Source organism: Capra hircus, chromosome 15 (assembly GCF_001704415.2).
Source record: "Capra hircus breed San Clemente chromosome 15, ASM170441v1, whole genome shotgun sequence".
NCBI lineage: Eukaryota > Metazoa > Chordata > Mammalia > Artiodactyla > Bovidae > Capra > Capra hircus.
In genome coordinates, this window is record NC_030822.1 from 29559906 (window position 1) to 29578458 (window position 18553).

The window sequence follows — 18553 nt, forward strand, 5'->3', positions numbered from 1 at the left end:
AGGCATAGGAATATCCCCTTCCAACTCACCTGCACTGACCAGGTGCTGTGATTCTACCATTATCATCAGACCTCTGAAGCGTAATGCTTTGCACTGGGTTTAGCTGTTGGCAGCACAGTCATTGGGCTTCCCTCATGGCTCAGTCGGTAAAGAATCCGCCTGCAGTGCGGGAGATAGGGTTTGATTCCTGGGTTGGGACGATCCCCTGGAAGAGAACATGGCAACCCACTCCAGTATTCTTGGCTGGAAAATCCTGTGGACAGAGGAGCCTGGTGGGCTACAGTCCATAGGGTCACAAAGAGTCGGAGTGACTAAGCACAGCACCTTCATTAGCCTATCCTAGCCTGATTTATCTGATTAATTTCGGGTATTTTACACCTGAAGGCAGAGCTCTGCATCTGAGGTATGAGACCACTAATCTTTCAGTTGAAGTTTCAGGGGAGGGTATAGAGAAAGAGGAAGAAGAATCCTACCAGTGATTGAGCATTTACCATGTGCTGGCTGCTTTACATACATTCCAAGTTCAGTTACCACAAGTCTTTAAAGTCGGTATCGTGTTTTTCTTTTGTTTGTTTGTTTTTAATATTTGTTTATTTTGGCTGCACTGGGTTTTAGTTGCAGCATGAAGGGTCTTTAATTGTGACATGTGGAATCTAGTTCCCTGACCAGGGATTGAACCCAGGCCCCATGCATTGGGAGCTTGAAGTCTTAGCCACTGGACCACCAGGGAAGTCCTTAAAGTCAGTATCGTTTCTGTTTTGCATGTAACGAAACAAAGACTAAGAATTATAGTGACGTCTACTATTTAATTTTTTTTTTAGGCAAGGGATGTAGCAAGATAGAGGGGAAGTGGATACCTCTGAAATGGTCTTTGCCCACTCCCCCCAGGATGGCAGTGTTTGTCAGGAGAAGTGTATCTAACACTCCCTCTCTTCCTCCTTTGAAATGCAGATGGGCATGTTATGGGGAAAGGAAACCACTTAGGACCATCAGTAACCCTCTCATCCATAGCCTAAACAGCTGATTGATCAGCTCACATGATATCACAGTGACAGACGGGTTGTTGCATGGCCAGTGGGGAAGCAGGCTGCCTTTGTGGTGCTTTGCAGTGATTTCTCTACTAGAAGTCAGGGACCTGGCATCGACCCTTCGAGACCCAGCTCTTACTACTTTTATAACTTTAGGTATATAGTTTAACCCTTCTGAGCCTCAATTTCTTCACTTATAAGATGGAGGTAATAATCCCTTATCAGACTGTATGCTCCAGGGAAGTCAAGGGCCTTATTCTCTATGTCCCTAGACATTGCACACAAAAAAGGTCAGTGATATAGACTGAAGTGAACTACCAGTTTTGCAGGATTCTTGAGAAAATCAAATGGGTGGGAACATTTGGACATACCACACAGATATGATTCTGGATGCAAGACAGAAACCTGAGGGTTGGGGAATATGGGCTCAGGAGAGACTTAAGCAGGAAATGGCTGGAGGCTGAGCACTGAGAGAATTCTGCTCGAGGTTCTTTCCTGCCTCATTCATCTGGCTTCTAACACTTCTGCCTCTGCAGTCAGTTTTTGCTCAGAATTTGAGATCAGTGGAGGAGCAGTCACATGTGCCCAGGTCCTAAGGGCCTTCCAAACTACTCATTCTTCCAAAAAGTAAGGATAGCCAGGCCCTGTGCTGTGTAATTGCAGGCCTAAAAGCACAATTGTTAAAGTGCTGCACTCAATATGCCAGCAAATTTGGAAAACTCAGCAGTGGCCACGGGACTGGAAAAGGTCAGTTTTCATTGCATTCCCAAAGAAAGGCAATGCCAAAGAATGCTCAAACTCCTGCACAACTGCACTCACACACTAGCAAAGTAATGCTGAAAATTCTCCCAAGCCAGGCTTCAACAGTATATAAACCATGAAATTCCAGATGTTCAAACTGGATCTAGAAAAGGGAGAGGAACCAGAGATCAAATTGCCGATATCCATTGGATCATAGAAAAAGTAAGAGAGTTCCAGAAAAACATCTCTTTCTGCTTTATTGACTATTCCAAAGCCTTTGACTGTGTGGATCACAACAGACTGTGGAAAATTCTTAAAGAGATGGGAATACCAGACCACCTGACCTGCCTTTTGAGAAACCTATATCCAGGTCAGGAAGCAACAGTTAAAACTGGACATGGAACAACAGACTGGTTCCAAATAGGGAGATGAATACATCAAGGCTGTATATTGTCACCCTGCTTATTTAACTTTATGCAGAGTACATCATGAGAAATGCTGGACTGGATGAAGAAGCAAAAGTTGGAATCAAGATTGCCGGGAGAAATATCAATAACCTCAGATATGCAGATAAACCACCCTTATGGCAGAAAGCGAAGAACTGAAGAGACTCTTGATGCAAGTGATAGAAGAGAGTGGAAAAAGTAGGCTTAAAGCTCAACATTCAGAAAACGAAGATCATGGCATCTGGTCCTATCACTTCATGGCAAATAGATGGGGAAACAATGGAAACAGTGAGAGACTTATTTGGGGGGACTCCAGAATCACTGCAGATGGTGACTGCAGCCATGAAATTAAAAGATGCTTGCTTCTTGGAAGAAAAGCTATGACCAACCTAGACAGCATATTGAAAAGCTTGGCCAACAAAGGTCCATCTAGTCAAAGCTATGGTTTTTCCAGGAGTTATGTATGGATGTGAGAGTTGGACTATAAAGAAGGCTGAGCGCCAAAGAATTGATGCTTTTAAACTGTGGTGTTGGAGAAGACTCTTGAGAGTCCCTTGGACTGCAAGGAGATCCAACCAGTCAGTCCTAAAGGAATCAGTCCCAAATATTCATTGGAAGGATTGATGCTGAAGCTGGAACTCCAATACTTTGGCCACCTGATGCGAAGAACTGACTCATTGGAAAAGACCCTGATATTGGGAAAGATTGAAGACAGGAGGAGAAGGGGGAAGCTCTGGGAGTTGGTGATGGACAGGAAAGCCTGGTGTGCTGTAGTCCATGGGGTTGCAAAGAGTCAGACATGACTGAGCAACTGAACTGAACTGAACTATATAATAAGGACAGAGGTTTGACTCAAACCCTCCCTCAAGAAATTCCCATATGAGGTAGGAGACAGGTAATGACAGTAGCAGATTAAAACAGTACTTTCCTTATGGGGGCTTTGTGAAAATTAACAATGTAAACTACTTAGTATAGTGCTGATAGGCAAACAGTGTTCAGCAAATGTTAGTGGTAAGCAAGTGCATGGTTGGTCAGATTTACACATTAGAGAATTCTCCCGGTGGCTTGTAGAGGGTGCAGAAGGTCAGGAGAGAACAGGTAGGAAACTTGGGAGTAATAGTAACAAATAAAGAAAGTCTGACCTAATGCATAAACTGCTTTATGATGAGGAAGAAGGGGAGGGATTTGATAGGATTAAATAGGGGCAGGGGATGAGAAAGACAAAAACAGAAAGATATGACTTAGAGATTTCCGTCACAAGTAGGTCATTTACCAGGTAGGGAACAGCGCACAGTTAATCTGGAGGGAAGAGGCAGATTTCCATTTTGCATATTTGCATTTTGCCTATGAGAAGAGGACATGCCAGCTTGGAACTCTGCTATAAAGGTCAGTGTCTCTAGAAACAGACGAGGTTGGCAGGGAGAGCCACATGAGACAGAGCCTGGAGGATCACCAGCACGTGAGGGCAGGGGGAGCAGAGACCAACGCAGAGGAGGGCTGGTCAAGAGATGAGGGCAGCAGTTTCAGGGAGTGGTGGTCAGCACCCGGATGCGTAAGGCGGATCCAGCAGAAAGTGGGCTGACGTGTATTCTCTGGCTTTTGTGTTAGGAGGACAGTGCAGAGGTGGGAATGGAAAGCAGGTTTCAGTGGGGGAGGGAACCAGTGGTAACTTTTCCCTCTCAACTGAGGAGACAGGCACAGCTGACATTGAGTACATGCTCTGTATCGGGCGCCATTCTAAGCACTCTGCATGTATAACATCATTTAATCCTTCAAAGGTATAATTATTATATCCATCTAATAGGTGAAGGAACAAGCCCAAAATGTGAACTTGCCTGAAGTTACCAGCTAATGTGAGACAGATTACTGCTAGAGTAGGACCCTTAGAGGAGAAGGCAATGGCACCCCACTCCAGTACTCTTGCCTGGAGAATCCCATGGACAGAGGAGCCTGGTGGGCTGCAGTCCATGGGGTTGCTAAGAGTCGGACACGACTGAGTGACTTCACTTTCACTTTTCACTTTCATGCACTGAAGAAGGAAATGGCAACCCACTCCAGTACTCTTGCCTGGAGAATCCCATGGACGGGGGAGCCTGGTGGGCTGCAGTCCATGGGGTCACACAGAGTCGGATACGACTGAAGCGACTCAGCAGCAGCAGCAGCAGGACCCTTAGAAAGGCAGGTGGTTGCCGGGCTGACACGGGGAGCTTGGTGTTTCAGACACACCCTGAACACCTCATGACAGAGCTGTTCTCCCCACAGTATCAACCAACTCTCAGGCAGAGTCCCCAACAGTGAGAGCAGCAACAACAGCTAGGCCCTACCTCACTGAGGCCTCTGAGGATGTCTGAGTTTAAAGGGTTCTTTTCTTCATGGTCTCCAACTCCACTCCCACTCATTCTGTAGATATTTATTAAACATTTATTGTGTCCCAGGTACTATACTAGGTGACAGGAATGTAGTATGAAAAAGAGCTCATATTTGCCCTCCCCAGGTTGAAAGTCTAGCATTAGAACAGCATTAGACCAGCTTGCATCAGAACCATACTTAGCTTACTTAACAGAAACAAAAATGTAGACCATCAAAATAGTCCCCTCCCCGGAATTCCCTGGCAGTCCAGTGGCTAGGCCTCAGTACTTTCATTCCATGGTGCAGGTTCAGTCCCTAGTCGGGGAGCTGAGATCCTGCAAGCCTCGAGGAGGGGCCAAAAAAATAGTCCCCTCCCAAACTCAATCAGCACTTTGAACCAATAGTACTGGGTATCCCCAGAGCATACAGAGAAGTGCAAGTACAGTACCTGCCTTCTAGAGCTCATGTCGTGATGGTGGGTCAGCTGTGCCCAATCAGAGCCATTTCTGGATGTGAGCACAGAACACTCCGTAGAACAGGCCCTCCTTCAGTGCCCGGCACCACCTTCCAGCCTCAGGCACTGCCCTGGAACTGCCTTCCCACCCCGACCCTGTCTGTCAGGTTCTGACCAGCAGGCCCTCAGCAAGAATGACCCAGTGCTTGCTACCTGTCAGCCTCATGCAGGCTCCAGGGAGTTAGTGAGGTGACTGAAGGAAGTACAGTGCCTCTGCCTTTGAGAAGCTTAGTAAATATTGAGGGAAACAAGTGGAGAATCATATGAGATTAAATAAGCATTAGCTTTTGTTTCAGACTCTGCTCTGGACTAGGAAGGAGGGATCATTGTGGGCTATAATTTAGAGAAGGCTTCCTGGAGAAGGTGAGATTTGAACTGACCTATAAAGTGTAAACTGATGTATGTCTATACTATATCTGTATCTATACTCCTAACGGAGTTCACGGGGCCTTCTCAGCAGAGGGAACCACTTGAGCAAAGGAGTCATGGACAGGAGTAAGTTGGGTGGGGCTGGGGGAATAAAGGAGTGGTTGAGGTCAAAGGATACTGGTCAGGAGACGGTTTCCAGGTATTTATGTCCCTTAACTACCTTTACAGCCCAGAGCCCGTTGTGGTCCCCAACTTCTTTCTACCTCCCCAGGAGTTGGAGGCCTCCCTGCGGATGCTCTCCATTTCCGCAGCTTTGCCACCACCCGCCACAACAGATCAGGTAAGAGGATACCCAGCCGACCTGTTTCCTGTAGAGTCATCTCTTCAGTGAAAGTGTACAGAATGCAGAGTGGCCCCGGCCACACTTCTGTGTGGTGGTCACGGTGGTCACTCTCTTGCGCTGAGCTTATCCTGTGGGCACAACAGTGAAGGAGCTCAGGAAAAGTGGGGAAGTGCACATGTGTAAAGAGCAAGGCATTGTTCGCTAAGATGACAAATAAGAGAATTAGCACAGAAGCATAAAAACAGGACTCAGCTAAGATATGCATACTGAATGCTTTGGAAGCTTCAAGCAGGAGATGCAAAGACAGATTATTCATCATGCAGCCAAGTTAGGTGCTTAGAACCTTGGTACAAATCCTAGCTGTCTTTTCTGCCTTGGCACAGCACCTCACCTTTCTTATATCTACTTCTCGAAATCATTCAGCATGTATTTACTGTACCTGTGCTGTATCAGGCATTGTGCCAGGTGCTGAGTATACAGTAGTAAATAAGGCAAATTCCCTGTCTTAATGGAGTACAAATAGTAAAGAAAAAGTATTTACCAATTGTGACGAGTACTGGATGCTCTGAGAAAGAACAGCTGTCTGAAGAGGCAGTGTTTGAGCTGAAAATGATCGTGGCAGTGCTGGCCAGGTTCCCCACACTGTTTGAAGCACTTTGTTAGCTCTTTACTTCAGCAACCTTATTATGAAGTACATCCTTGTATCTCTGTTTTAAGAGGAGAAAACCGAGGCAGAAAGAGGTAAAATAACTTGCTTCACACAAGTAGTGAAGTGGTAGAAACAGAATCGGAGCCCAGGCATTCTGGTTTCAAATCCTGTGTTTCCAACTACTATACTCTGCTGAGGAGACACAAAACCACTGCCTTGGGCAGCTTTTATTTTTAATTCCCCTTTTTATTATTTGGGCACCCAATTTATAAATGAAATTTTGGAGTAAATTTCTATTGGTTATATAGTCGCAATGATTAAGGTCATCTCACCTATAGTCCAGTAAAGACTTTTTTAATTTTTATTTTATATTGGAGAATAATTGATTTAAAATGTTTCAGGTATACAGCAAATTGATTCAGTTATATATATACACACACACATACACATTCTTTTTCAGATTCTTTTCCCATATAGGTTATTAGAGAACATTGAGTAGAGTTCCCTGTGTTATACCGTAGATCGTTGTTGATTATCTGTTTTATATTTATTAACAGTGGTGTCTATATGTTAATCCCATACTTGCAGTTTACCCCTCCCACACACACACCTTTTGTCTTTGGGAATCATAAGTTTGAAGTCTGTGAATCTTTCTGTTTGGTAAACAAGTTCATTTGTATCATTTTTTAGATTCCACATATAAGTGATATCATATGATATTTGTCTTTGACTTAATTCACTTAGTATGATCAGCTTTAGGTACACCCATGTTGCTGCAAATGGCATTATTTCATTGTCTTCTATGGCTGAGTAATATTCCATTGTATATGTCTACCGTATCTTCTTTATCCATTTTTCTGCCATTGGACATTTAGGTTGCTTCCATGTCTTGTCTATTTTACGTCGTGCTGTAGGGAACACTGGGGTGCATGTATCCTTTTGGATTATGGTTTTTCCCTTGATATAAGCCCAGGAGTGGGATTGCTGGATCATTTGGTAGCTCTGTTTTTAGTTTTTGAGGAACCTCCATACTATTCTCCTTAGTGGTTGTACCAATTTACATTCCCTTTTCTCCACACCCTCACCAGTATTAATTATTTGTATACTTTCTGAGATCCAATCAGTCCATCCTAAAGGAAATCAGTCCTGAATATTCATTGGAAGGACTGATGCTGAAGCTGAAACTCCAATACTTTGGCCACCTGATGCGAAGAACTGACTCATTTGAAAAGACCCTGATGCTGGGAAAGATTGAAGGTGGGAGGAGACGGGGATAACAAAGGATGATATGGTTGGATGGCATCACCAACTCGATGGACATGAGTTTGAGTAAACTCCGGGAGTTGGTGGTGGACAGGGAGGCCTGGAGTACTGCAGTCCATGGGGTTGCAAAGAGTTGGGCATGACTAAGCAACTGAACTGAACTGATGATGGACATTCTGACCATTGTGAGGAGATACCTCATTGTGGATTTGATTTTCATTTCTCTGGTAATTAGTAGTGTTGAGCCATCTTTTCACGTACGTTTTGGCCTTCTATATGTACCCTCTGGAGAAATGTCTGTTTAGATCCTCTGCATTTTTTGATTGAGGTCTTTGTATGTTTTGGAGATTAATCCCTTGTCAGTTGCTTCATCTGCAAATATTTTCTCCCATTCTGTGGGTTGTCTTTTCACATTGTTTATGGTTTTCTTTGATGTGCAAAACTTTTAAGCTCAATTAGGTCTCATTTGTTTATATTTTATTTTCGTTACTCTAGGAGGTGGATAGTAGAGCTTTGAAAACCATTTTAGAGAATAATACATGCTGTGAGCAAAATGTATTAGCTTATTTGTTAATTATAATAGCTAACTCCTATTTAATGCTTACTATGCACTAGACATTATTCTAAGCACTTTACATATATAAACCAATTTAATTCTCCCAAGAACCTAACAAGAGAGGTACTATTGTTATCTCCACTTAATAGATGAGAGAACTAAGACTAATACAGAACTTCCCATACAGACCTACAAGGTATTGTAGTTTTTATTCTGTAGAAACTGAGACACATATAAAGTGAAGTATGTTCTCACCTGCCCAGGGTCTCCTAACCAGTAAAGAAAAACGTATGACTCCAAACTGTGCTTTCCATTGCACCATTTTAAAATCATGACATTTGGCTTACAGTATATTTTTCTAGCTAATTTACCTTCTTTCTGTAGGTCTTCTGTTGCAGTTAACATTTGAACATTCTTTGTGCTCTTCCAGAGCCTACTTTGATGACAGATGGAATCAGTCCAGAAGTATCCTGGAAACCTGGGGTGTAGTCCTACAGAGATGTCTGTTCTTTCACTGGTTTCCTTTCCCTCATCTACCCCAGCACCATTTTAAGGACACCTCATTTATTTGGCACATGGATCAGTCTTAAGTTCCCACACGTCTCAGTTTTTATCAGATATGTATTCCTGTCCTAGAGGAGGAGAGGTGCCAGTCCCCACCAGGAGCTCTGCACTTCTGGGGCCTTATTTCTACCCTGGCTCAGGTCACTGGTTCATCTTCTGCTCTGCATCCCCCCTTGCATGTCCTTTGTATACACATCAGCACTTATGCCAGCGTAGCAGGGCCGTGTCCAGCACCAAGCACAAGCTTTAGAGCAAGACCACCTGTGAAGTGAAATAATGTCACGTAGCTTAGTGATCTTGGGCAGGTGACTTGGCCTTTCTCTCTCTCTCTTTTTTTTTTTTTTTTGGAAGTAACATCAGGCTAATATGATTCTTACCTAATAAAAGAATGGTAAGAATTAGCCTAGAGAAAAAAAGCAGACCCTGTTAGTTTCCTTTCCCTCTTCCCCTCCCAGCCAAGTGGGTGAAATGTCAGTGAGTTGTGCCCTGTAGGAAGGGAAGCCTTCGAATCACTGTGTCCAAGCCAAACAGAACTACTCTTCCTGCTTTTGTGTTTCTGCCTTCATGATGTGCCAGCTCCTGGGTGACTTATTGTCTTTAATCTATTAAAGATAAATACAAAGGATGGGAGGGAAAGATATAAGAATGTTTACTTCAGTTAAAGGGCACGTCTAGTTCTGAGAAAGATAAGTCTCACACACTTTTCAGCCTTGTTTCATTGTTATTTATTTTGGGTTGCGTTGGGTCCCTGTTGCTGTGCGGTCTTTCTCTGGTTGCGGTGCGCAGGTTTCTCATTGTTGTGGCTTCTCCTGTTGCAGAGAAACTCTAGTGCACACGGGCTCAGTAGTTGTGGCACAAAGGCTTAAGTTGTCCCGAGGCATGTGGAATCTTCCCAGACCAGGGACCCCTGAATTGGCAAGCAGACTCTCAACCACTGGATGACCAGGGAAGTCGGCCTTTTTTCTTTCTTTCCCACAACAAAACTCCATTGTTTGCTGCTCTCAGAACAGCCGTCTCCTCAGGACCTCATCTTGGGTCCTAGTTAGGATAGCCAGTCGTCACAGTTCACCCAGAATTGTCTCATTCAGCATTGAAAGTCCCCAGGACCCAGGCAACATCAGGATGTTGGCCATCCTCCCTGGTTATGAGCCTCTCACTACTTGATGTGTTGGTAGCGGTATATTTTCTCCGTCCTATGCTCTTGGCTTCATTCCTGCTTTACACCCTGGTCTCAGCCTATTACCGTTTCCCTTCAGCATGAAGAACTTCCTTCAGAATTTCATATAGTGCAGACCTATGGGGAACTGATGCTTTCAGCTTCAGTTGGCTGAAAATATATTTTACCTTCATTCTTCAAACATTTTTTTCCACTGGATATAGAATTCAAACTTGAATTGTGTTTGTTTTAGCATTTTACTTATTTATTTTTGGCCACTCGAAGGATCTTAGTTCCCTGACTAGAGATTGAACCCAGGCCCTCAGCAATGAAAGCTCTGCATCCTAACCACGGGATCACCAGGTAATTCCATTTAGAACTGTCCCTCCACATTTAGAACTATCCCTCCACATTCTACTGACATCCAATGTTTCTGATGAGAAACAACTATAATTCTCATTGCTGTTGCCTCAAATGTTATATGACCTCTGTTCTTTGGCTGCTTTTAATATTTTTGTCTCTGGTTTTTAACAGTTTGATTACAACCGTTCATAGTTTGTAGAGGCAGGGGATTGGATGAGGAAGAAGAGCACATAGTCTATTCAACAATATTGACGATGCTTTAGTTCTTAGGTTGGGTTGCGGATTTATAGATGTTCATTTTTATTATGCTTCATAATTTACATATGTTGCATATTCTCTGGTATGTTACACAGTGAAAATACAAAATCATATGTAATTTAAATTTTAAGAATGATTGAATGGTGGCAAAATGGAGACACCAGCTTCTTCCATAGATTTGGCTATGACTATGGATCAGAAGTGTAGAGTAGTGGGTGGAGTAGCATCTGAGGTGGGGAGTTTGTTTTTTGTTTTTATACAAAAGGCTACAGCTTTTTCTGAGTGCCAAGTACAGTGACCAGTAGAGAAAGAGAGAAGAGGAAGATGCTGGAGAGGGAAAGAGAATAGAGAAACTACGCCCTGGGTTGTAGAGATTGCATGGGATCCAGAGCACGTGTAGGTTAGCCTTTTGACAAGTAGAAAACTCACCCTGCAGCATCCATGCAGGCAGAGAAGGTGGGTACTAAAGCAGATGGGGTTAGATGTGGTAATAGAGTTTCCTGTTTGATGAAAGCTTCTGTTTTCTTGTCTTCTGGTTTTGGTTAGGGTTCAAGCCCAGTCAACAGCTCAAAGTGAGAGGTAGACAGGGGAGGGCAGGAGCCTTGTCATGTGTCCCCAGCTTGAGGACTCCATCTATTCTGCCTCTTCCTAAGGCCCTGAAGGCTGAAGAGGAGCCTTTGAGAAGCTGGACTTTTCTCAAGCAGTGTCCTGGGACAGCTATATAGTAGCTCACCTGGCTTCACAAGATCTAAGGGAAGGCCTAGTCCTTCCACACTGAAACTGAGCACCTGAACCCAGGAGCTTCCCAGACAGTCTCCACTCCAGCGTTTGTGAGGCTGGCGTTTCCCCTCCATCCCCCACAGTACAGTGGATACGACTCTGTGTGACCTGAGTCGGTGTCATCTGTCAGATGGGGTTATAAGGCCTGAAAGCCTGGTTGTACTCAACAGAACCAGGTGTCACACAGAGAGGGTAAGGGGAGCTCTCAGCCCTCCTTCCTCATGACTATTTGATCTTCTGGTTTTCACCTCTTCAAGAAGCAAAAGAGGGAGAAGGATGGCAGGTCTGGCAGGGAACACTCCAGCGGTACATTAGAAATTATTGGGTTGGCAAAAAAAGTTGGGGTTTTTCCATAACATCATGCAGAAAAAATCCAAACAAACCTTTTCGCCCACCCGATACTTAGGAATCAGTCAGGTTCTGCTATTTATGCTTTCTCTTCCTTCTTTATGATAAAGTAACTCTTCACCAGGACAGCTCCTGGGTTTTATTTATAGTTACATCTGATTCTGTTTGCTTAGTTGCCAGGGGCAAACTAATTTTATCAAATTCCCTAAAAAGGAGGTAGAGGGTGCATCAGCGTTAATGTATGTGTTGTTTGCCCCAGGCTTACGTCTTCTGCTCTTGCACATGTTTCTTTGGGAAAGTCTCAACCACTTCAGTTATTTCAGTTGTTATTACAGTTTGACTCTCTAATCCTTACTTTCAGCCTAGACTTCTCTGCCATGCTGTAGACACATGTGGGTCCAGCAGCATCCTGAAGTCTTTTAGTTGATGTTACAAACAGTTCAACACATCCAGAACTTGAGCCTGTTATCTTCCTTTGCACACCTGCCCCTACTGCGTTCATCCCTTATCTCAGTAGATGCGACCACCATCCTGTAGTTACCCTGCCAGAGTATATGTGTCATCTTCCCGTCCCCCCCCCCCACTCTTTATCCCCCACACCTACAGCTGGTCTATCACCGAGGCCTGTTAATTCTGTCCCCTAAATACCATTGAATCCACTCACTTCTCACCATTCCATTATCTCATGCCAGTCCTCTCCTCCATAGCTATTTCTAGCTAGTCTACTCATACCCACACCCTCCCACTACTGTGCCTCCCCATACTGCATCTCCACCAGGCTTGCCCGCTGTAATTGACTTTTACCACACTCTACCTCCAGAGGGTGGAAGGATTCTTCAAGGTTGTCCAAAAAAAAAACTTCTGTATTCCTAAACCGGTTACTCAGTCCGAGTGCCCAGTTTATTTGACCTCTCAGCAGCATACGATACACTTGATCTCTCTCCTTTAAACAGTCTCTTCACTTGTTTCTAAGGCATCAGTGCTTCTTGGTTCTTCTCCTCCCTTGTTGGCAGCTCCTGCTCAGCCACCTTTGCTGGTTTTCCTCATTTCTTCTACTTGTGAATACAGGGGTGACCCAGGATGTGGTCTTAAACTTCTCTATTTACACTTACTTTCTAGATGACCTTGTCTGATCTCAAGGCTTTGAATCCCATTTATACATTGAAGACTCATAATGACCATCTTAGCCCAGACCTATCCTCTGACTCGAGGCTCATATGTCTGACTGCCTATGTAGCATCTCAACTTGGATATCTAATAGGTATCTGAAGTTCAGCATACCTAAAACTCAGCTCCAGAGTATTCCTCAAATCTGTTCTTCAGTCTTTTCCATCTCAGTTAATAGCTGTTCTCTCTTTCTGGTTTAGTTGTTCCTGCCAAAACCCATGGAATCCCCCCTGATGCCTTGATTTCTAATCCACCAGGAAATTCTGGCTGCTCTGCCTTTAAATTCAGACCTAGCTCACACTCCCAGCATTACCTGGTCTAAACTGCTGTCATCTCCCACCTAGGAGCCTCCTAACTTGCCTTTCTGCTCCTGCCCTTGCCCCTTGCAGCCCACTCCGCATATAGTATCCTGTCAAGTTTTTAAGATGTTAAGTAACTCATGGGATGAGTCATGTGACTCGTCCACTCAGAACCCTCCAGTAACTTACCATTGATGACTAGGAGAGCCCAAAGTGACCGGAGGACAGGCAGGCCAGAGAGTAGGAAAGTAGTTAGGGCCTCAAACTTGAAATGTACATCTTTCAGCAAATTTCAAAGTCGTGAACTCTGTACACAAGTAGAGAAGGAGCTGTGGCCCCTTCCTCACCCCCACGCTTCCACACACCCCCACACCCGCCAAAGCTTACAGTTCCCCAGGGGACTTATCTGTATATGTTAAGTTCCACCAACTCCATCAAGTTCATTTATCTGATGTAGAAATGGTGGACCTGGTGCCATGGACCCTGTCTTCAGGGAGGGCACTGGCCACCAAACTACTCAACTGACTTTCTCAAATGCCATTTAGCCTATATTAGTGAACAAAACAAAGAGAATGAGTACAGGGAAAGGCTGACAGAGCCATGTAGGGCGGCATGAGCAGAAGTCAGCAAAGATGAAGGAAAGGCTTTGCAGGCTGTGGATATGGAGAAAAGAAGCCTCTCAGAGAATCAACAGAAGGTGGTAACCGGGAGGTACAAACATGTGCTAGAGAAGAGGCCAGAGATGGGGCGAGATTGGCCTGGCCTGGGTTGAAGCAGTCAGGAGAGAAAAAGAGAAGAGCAAGAATCAAGCTGTCATCTGAGTCCCTGGAGTACCACAGGCCTGGGGCCAGGTGCTGTTGATCATGAGGGGTCCTGTAGGAGGCGGAAGACAAGGCCAGGCATAAGTGTCCCCTTGAAAGCCTTCAGTTGCCCAGCCCCCTCCCACCCAGCAGTTTCAGACATCACAGGGATCGAGGTGCTCCAGGCCAGCTGGGGAGCTGAGAGCTCCTGGCTCTGCTGCTGACCTTCTGAGGTCCCACACACAGTCAGGGGGGCCAATATGGACCTAGTTTGTAGCCGTGCCTCCCTCAAAGACTCCCACACAGTTCTGTATCGCGGTTAAGTGCATGGCCTCCAAGTAAGACAGCCTCAGTTCAGTCAGCTTTGCCACTTTCTAGCTGTGTCACCCAGCACAAGCTACCTAACTTTTCTGTGCTTCAGTGCCTTTATCTGAGTCCTGAGGCAGCTGCTTTTCTCCCAGGAGCTCAAATAATTTTTCTGTCCCTTGGCTTTCCTTCCCCAGCCTAGAGCCATTTAAGAGAAACACAGTCTTGCTGGAGGAACCCAGCCTATCACAAGATCACCAGACCGGATGGTTGGAGTCCAAGGGAACTTCCTGGCTGACCTGCCCCTCTTGGGGAAAGAAGCCTGACCTATTGCCTCCCTCTTTCAGCTGCCGAGTCCCTAGCCCTCTGCAGAGCCCCAGGAGGAGACCCAAAGGTCAAAGCATTTCTGATTAAGGCCGCACAAAGCTTTAGGGAGGAGAAGAGCTCTCTGGCCAAGGGTATACAGAAGTCAGGGGACACAGCCACAGTTGGCTGGTGGCCGCCCTGGCCCACAGGCATTCAGCAGGCACCGAGAGGGAGAGGGCCTGCAGGGCTGCAGACAGGTGCTCGGCTTGAGTTGCCTGAGCAGCTCTGCGGCCAGAGTCTTCCGGGAGTGTCACTTTACCGTTTCCTGCCCAGGAACCAGGACTTTTGAGGCCTCTCCCCAGGCAGGGCATGGGTTCAGAAGGCTAAGGCGTCTTGATCTAGCCCAGCTTCCTTGTTGTGCAGATTAGGAGACTGAGGTCTGGGCTGAGGGGTAACTCAGGGCCTGTGGAGTAGGTCTGTTTTCAGGGAAGCCTTCTCGGAGGAGGGGAGGGAGGCATCAGGGCGTGAGGAAAGGTGGGAGTGTATAGGTAGTGAGAGCCACATGACCAGAGCTCTACAGCAGGATTACAGGGGGCCCGTGGAGCATGGAGCCCCGCCATGCTGCAGCCAGGCCCAGTCAGACTTAGGACTTGCCTAAGGGCTGGGCCCCCGGCCTGCGCATCTTGTCCTAACTTACCCCCTGGCTCCAAGTTGCAGCTGCTGAGTCTGCTACTTCCTGCAGCATAAGGAAGTCCTAGTCTCAGCCTTCAGACGGGGCTCTGGGCGCTGCCCCAGGAGAGGCAGCCAGCCAAGGGGGTGAAAGGTGAACAGGCGGCGGCAGTGCTGAGCCTCGCTCAGCTCTCAGCAGCGCCATCCAAGCCAGAACCGAGCGTTGTTTACTTTCAGTTTTCAGCTCTTTGGAAAGTTTTACTTCTGGCTCCTGAGTCAGTGTTTATGTCATATAAGGGATCTGCTCTGGAGTAAAAAGCGACTTCAGCCCCATTGCCAGGCCCAGGAGCTCACTGGTGGGGGGCGGTAGGAGGAGAGTGTGGCCAGCGCCGGGCTCGCCTTGGGAGGCGCCGCAGCCACTCGCACTGCACCTTAAGTGCAGTGAGAGCAGCAAGTCTTTGTTCTGCTCTCCGCTCTGGTGCCACTTAGCCCTTCCCTTGAGAGGATGGCATATCGGACCAGAGCCTTGGTCATGTCTAAACTGTATTTCAGCTTCACAGTAGACGTGGGGCAAGGAAGGGGAGTTCTCTTGGTAATGAAGGTACCAGGACCCAGAGAGAGAGCGTTTTGGCCTCAAGCAAGTGAGGCAGTTGAACTGGCTGTAGCCCAGTGTCCCTTCCACTCCACCCCACCACCTCCCCTCTGAGAAGGTCCAGGGACACCCTGAAGCAGGGGTAAATGGGGGCACCTGCACCCACCACCCTCCAGGGAACATGTGGCCTATTTAGGGACATCCATCTGGGGACTGGATGGAGGGAACCCAGACCACAGGGGCTTCGATCAGATCACATTTCAGACCAAAGAAGAGGGCTAGAGCATTCTGAGAAGGCATTGCATCACAGGGAGTTGGCCGAACAGGAAGCCACGGACCGAGAGAAGTCCCTGGGTTACAGGGCAGCTCCTCTTGTATTATCTGCTCATCTTGATCTGTTCTCAGATGAGGAAACCAAGGCCCAGAGAAGTGACTTGCCCAAAGCCACTTGGCTAAGAAGTGGTAGAGCCAGGACTAGAACCAGCTCCCTGGCCAAGGTTGGAGAACCCCAGCTCCTCACTTGAGGAGCCCCAGGAGGCCCCATGTTTTCCTGCCACCACTGTTCCTTACTTGTTCCCTGATGCTTTATTTTCTCCCGGTGGAATTCTGCCTACACTGAAACTCCTTTGAGACTTTGGTCTCAAACAACAGACTGAAAGGCCTATCCATGTTCATGGCCTGGGTGTTGAGGTGCCCAGAAAAGAGCAGGTCTCCATATTTGGAAGTGGAAGAAGTTAATGGCAGGCTTGCATAGACTGGGTGGGACAGTCACACCCCTGATGTAGTGCCAGGCTTAACACACAGACCACTGGGAAGTCCAAGGGCAGTATGGTCAGTTGCTCCCCAGGCATTCAGGAACTGTAGCCCCCGCTCTGGGCTTGTCTTCTGCCCTCCATTTCTGCAGTCAGCCAGGCCCGTCCCCACTGTTTTCCCAACAAAGACATTCCACACCTTTGCTCAAGTTGAGCCTCCACCTGGAACATCTTTTCTCACAGGCTTTGTTCAGATTCCACCTTCATGTTGTTTTAAGTCCCTCTTCTGGAAAGGACCCTTGCAGGGACTTCACCCCCCATATTACATCCTCAGTCTGATGATCCTGCTTCCATGTGGGCTCCTCCTGCCTCCCTAGGAAGGCTGAGACTCCTCAAAGCACAGCCATAGTGACAATTTCCCAGTGCCCCCAGAGCTCCAGTGAGGAATAGTTAGGGGTGTCCTACTCTGCTGCTAAGTTGCTTCAGTCGTGTCCAACTCTGCGATCCCATGGACAGCAGCCCACCAGGCTCCCCCGTCCCTGGGATTCTCCAGGCAAGAACACTGGAGTGGGTTGCCAGTTCCTTCTCCAATGCATGAAAGTGAGAAGTGAAAGTGAAGTCACTCAGTTGTGTCCGACTCTTCGCGACCCCATGGACTGCAGCCTTTCAGGCTCCTCCGTCCATGGGATTTTCCAGGCAAGAGTACTGGAGTGGGGTGCCATTGCCTTCTCCGGTCCTACTCTAGGCAGCTTCCAATTATCTCGAAAGGAGACTGCCTCTTGCGGCAAATACCTCATTCATTTTTTCATTCATTCCAGAACCAATGATGGCTCAAGCTGGAGGGGAGACAGATGCTGATGTACCCGACAGCCACAGAGATGAAGCTCAGAGCCTAGGAGCTTGCCCAGCCCCTCTAACGTTGTATGTCCTGGGGTAGCAGCCCTGATAAAGAAGGAAACTTTACTGTTAGGACGATTTTAGACCCTTTGGAGATCAACATAAGCCAAATGCTGCTGACCTTCCATAGCTCTGCTCTGCCCAGGACACAGAGCCAAGCCTCGTCCTGTCCGTCCCTGGGTCTGGGCCTTGCAGATAAGCGCCCCCCCCCCGCCCCTGCAGGTTACTGGGCCCGGGTGTGAGTACTGGGAGGTTGCCTGTGGCTGGTTCACAGATGTGGGCCCAGCTGGCAGGTACAGGCCCCGCTCACGCTGCTCCCTCCAATGGCATGACCTCACCCCAACCCCAGCTGGGCTGAAACCCTGTGTGTCTCGGGTACCACCTCTGTCTGAAGCTGCCCCGTCCTTCCCACTGTCATGAATTTCTCTCTGTGCTCCCAGGCTCTGAGCTTCATCTCTGTGGCTGAGGGGTGCATCAGCATCTGTCTCCCCTCCAGCTTGAGCCATCACTGGCTCTGGAATGAACAAATGAAGGAGATTCGCTGCAAGAGGCAGTCTCCTCCCCAGGTAACGGAAGTCTCTGGCCACCGTGGCTGGACCCATTCACCGGTCCGGTCCCAGTGGGAGACACAGCACCAGACTCTGGCCATGCCCTGCAGGAGCACTCAGTCTGGAGGGAGAGGGCCTCAGGCAGTGGCTGGGTGGCTGGTCTCCCCGGCCTGAGGCATCAGGGGTTGCAGGTGCCACCAGCACAGGGTGGGTTTCCTTTTTCCCCTTTTAGCCTCGGCCTATCTGGGAGATTGGGAGCGGTATGCTCTCACCTCTGTTGAGCATGCCCAGCCACACGCTCCGTTCTGCTCTTGTTCTCCAGCAGAGAACCTACCTGTGGCCTCTCGGTGCTGAGAGCTTGTCAGGGTGTGTGCCCTCCCTTGGTATCTAGAATTCCAGATTGGTGGAGACCCTCAGGATTGCCTGACTGCCATTCCCCCTATCCTATCCAAGCTGCTGTTTTAACTCCTGAAATAGTTCTCTGTCTTCC

At 47.2% G+C, this 18553-nt stretch overlaps 1 protein-coding gene across 3 annotated transcripts in view; it reads left to right on the top strand.

The window, feature by feature from the left end:
• Positions 1 to 18553, top strand: part of C2CD3 (C2 calcium dependent domain containing 3) — a 120691-nt gene that overhangs the window by 100185 nt on the left and 1953 nt on the right. For 2 of the 3 annotated variants that reach the window (XM_005689965.3, XM_018059359.1), the window contains one exon: positions 5676 to 5787. The exons of the other annotated variant lie outside the window; for it this stretch is intronic. In XM_005689965.3, the coding sequence (XP_005690022.2) occupies positions 5676 to 5787 (112 nt within the window). The remainder of the gene's footprint in view (positions 1 to 5675; positions 5788 to 18553) is intronic. 3 annotated transcript variants of the gene reach the window in all.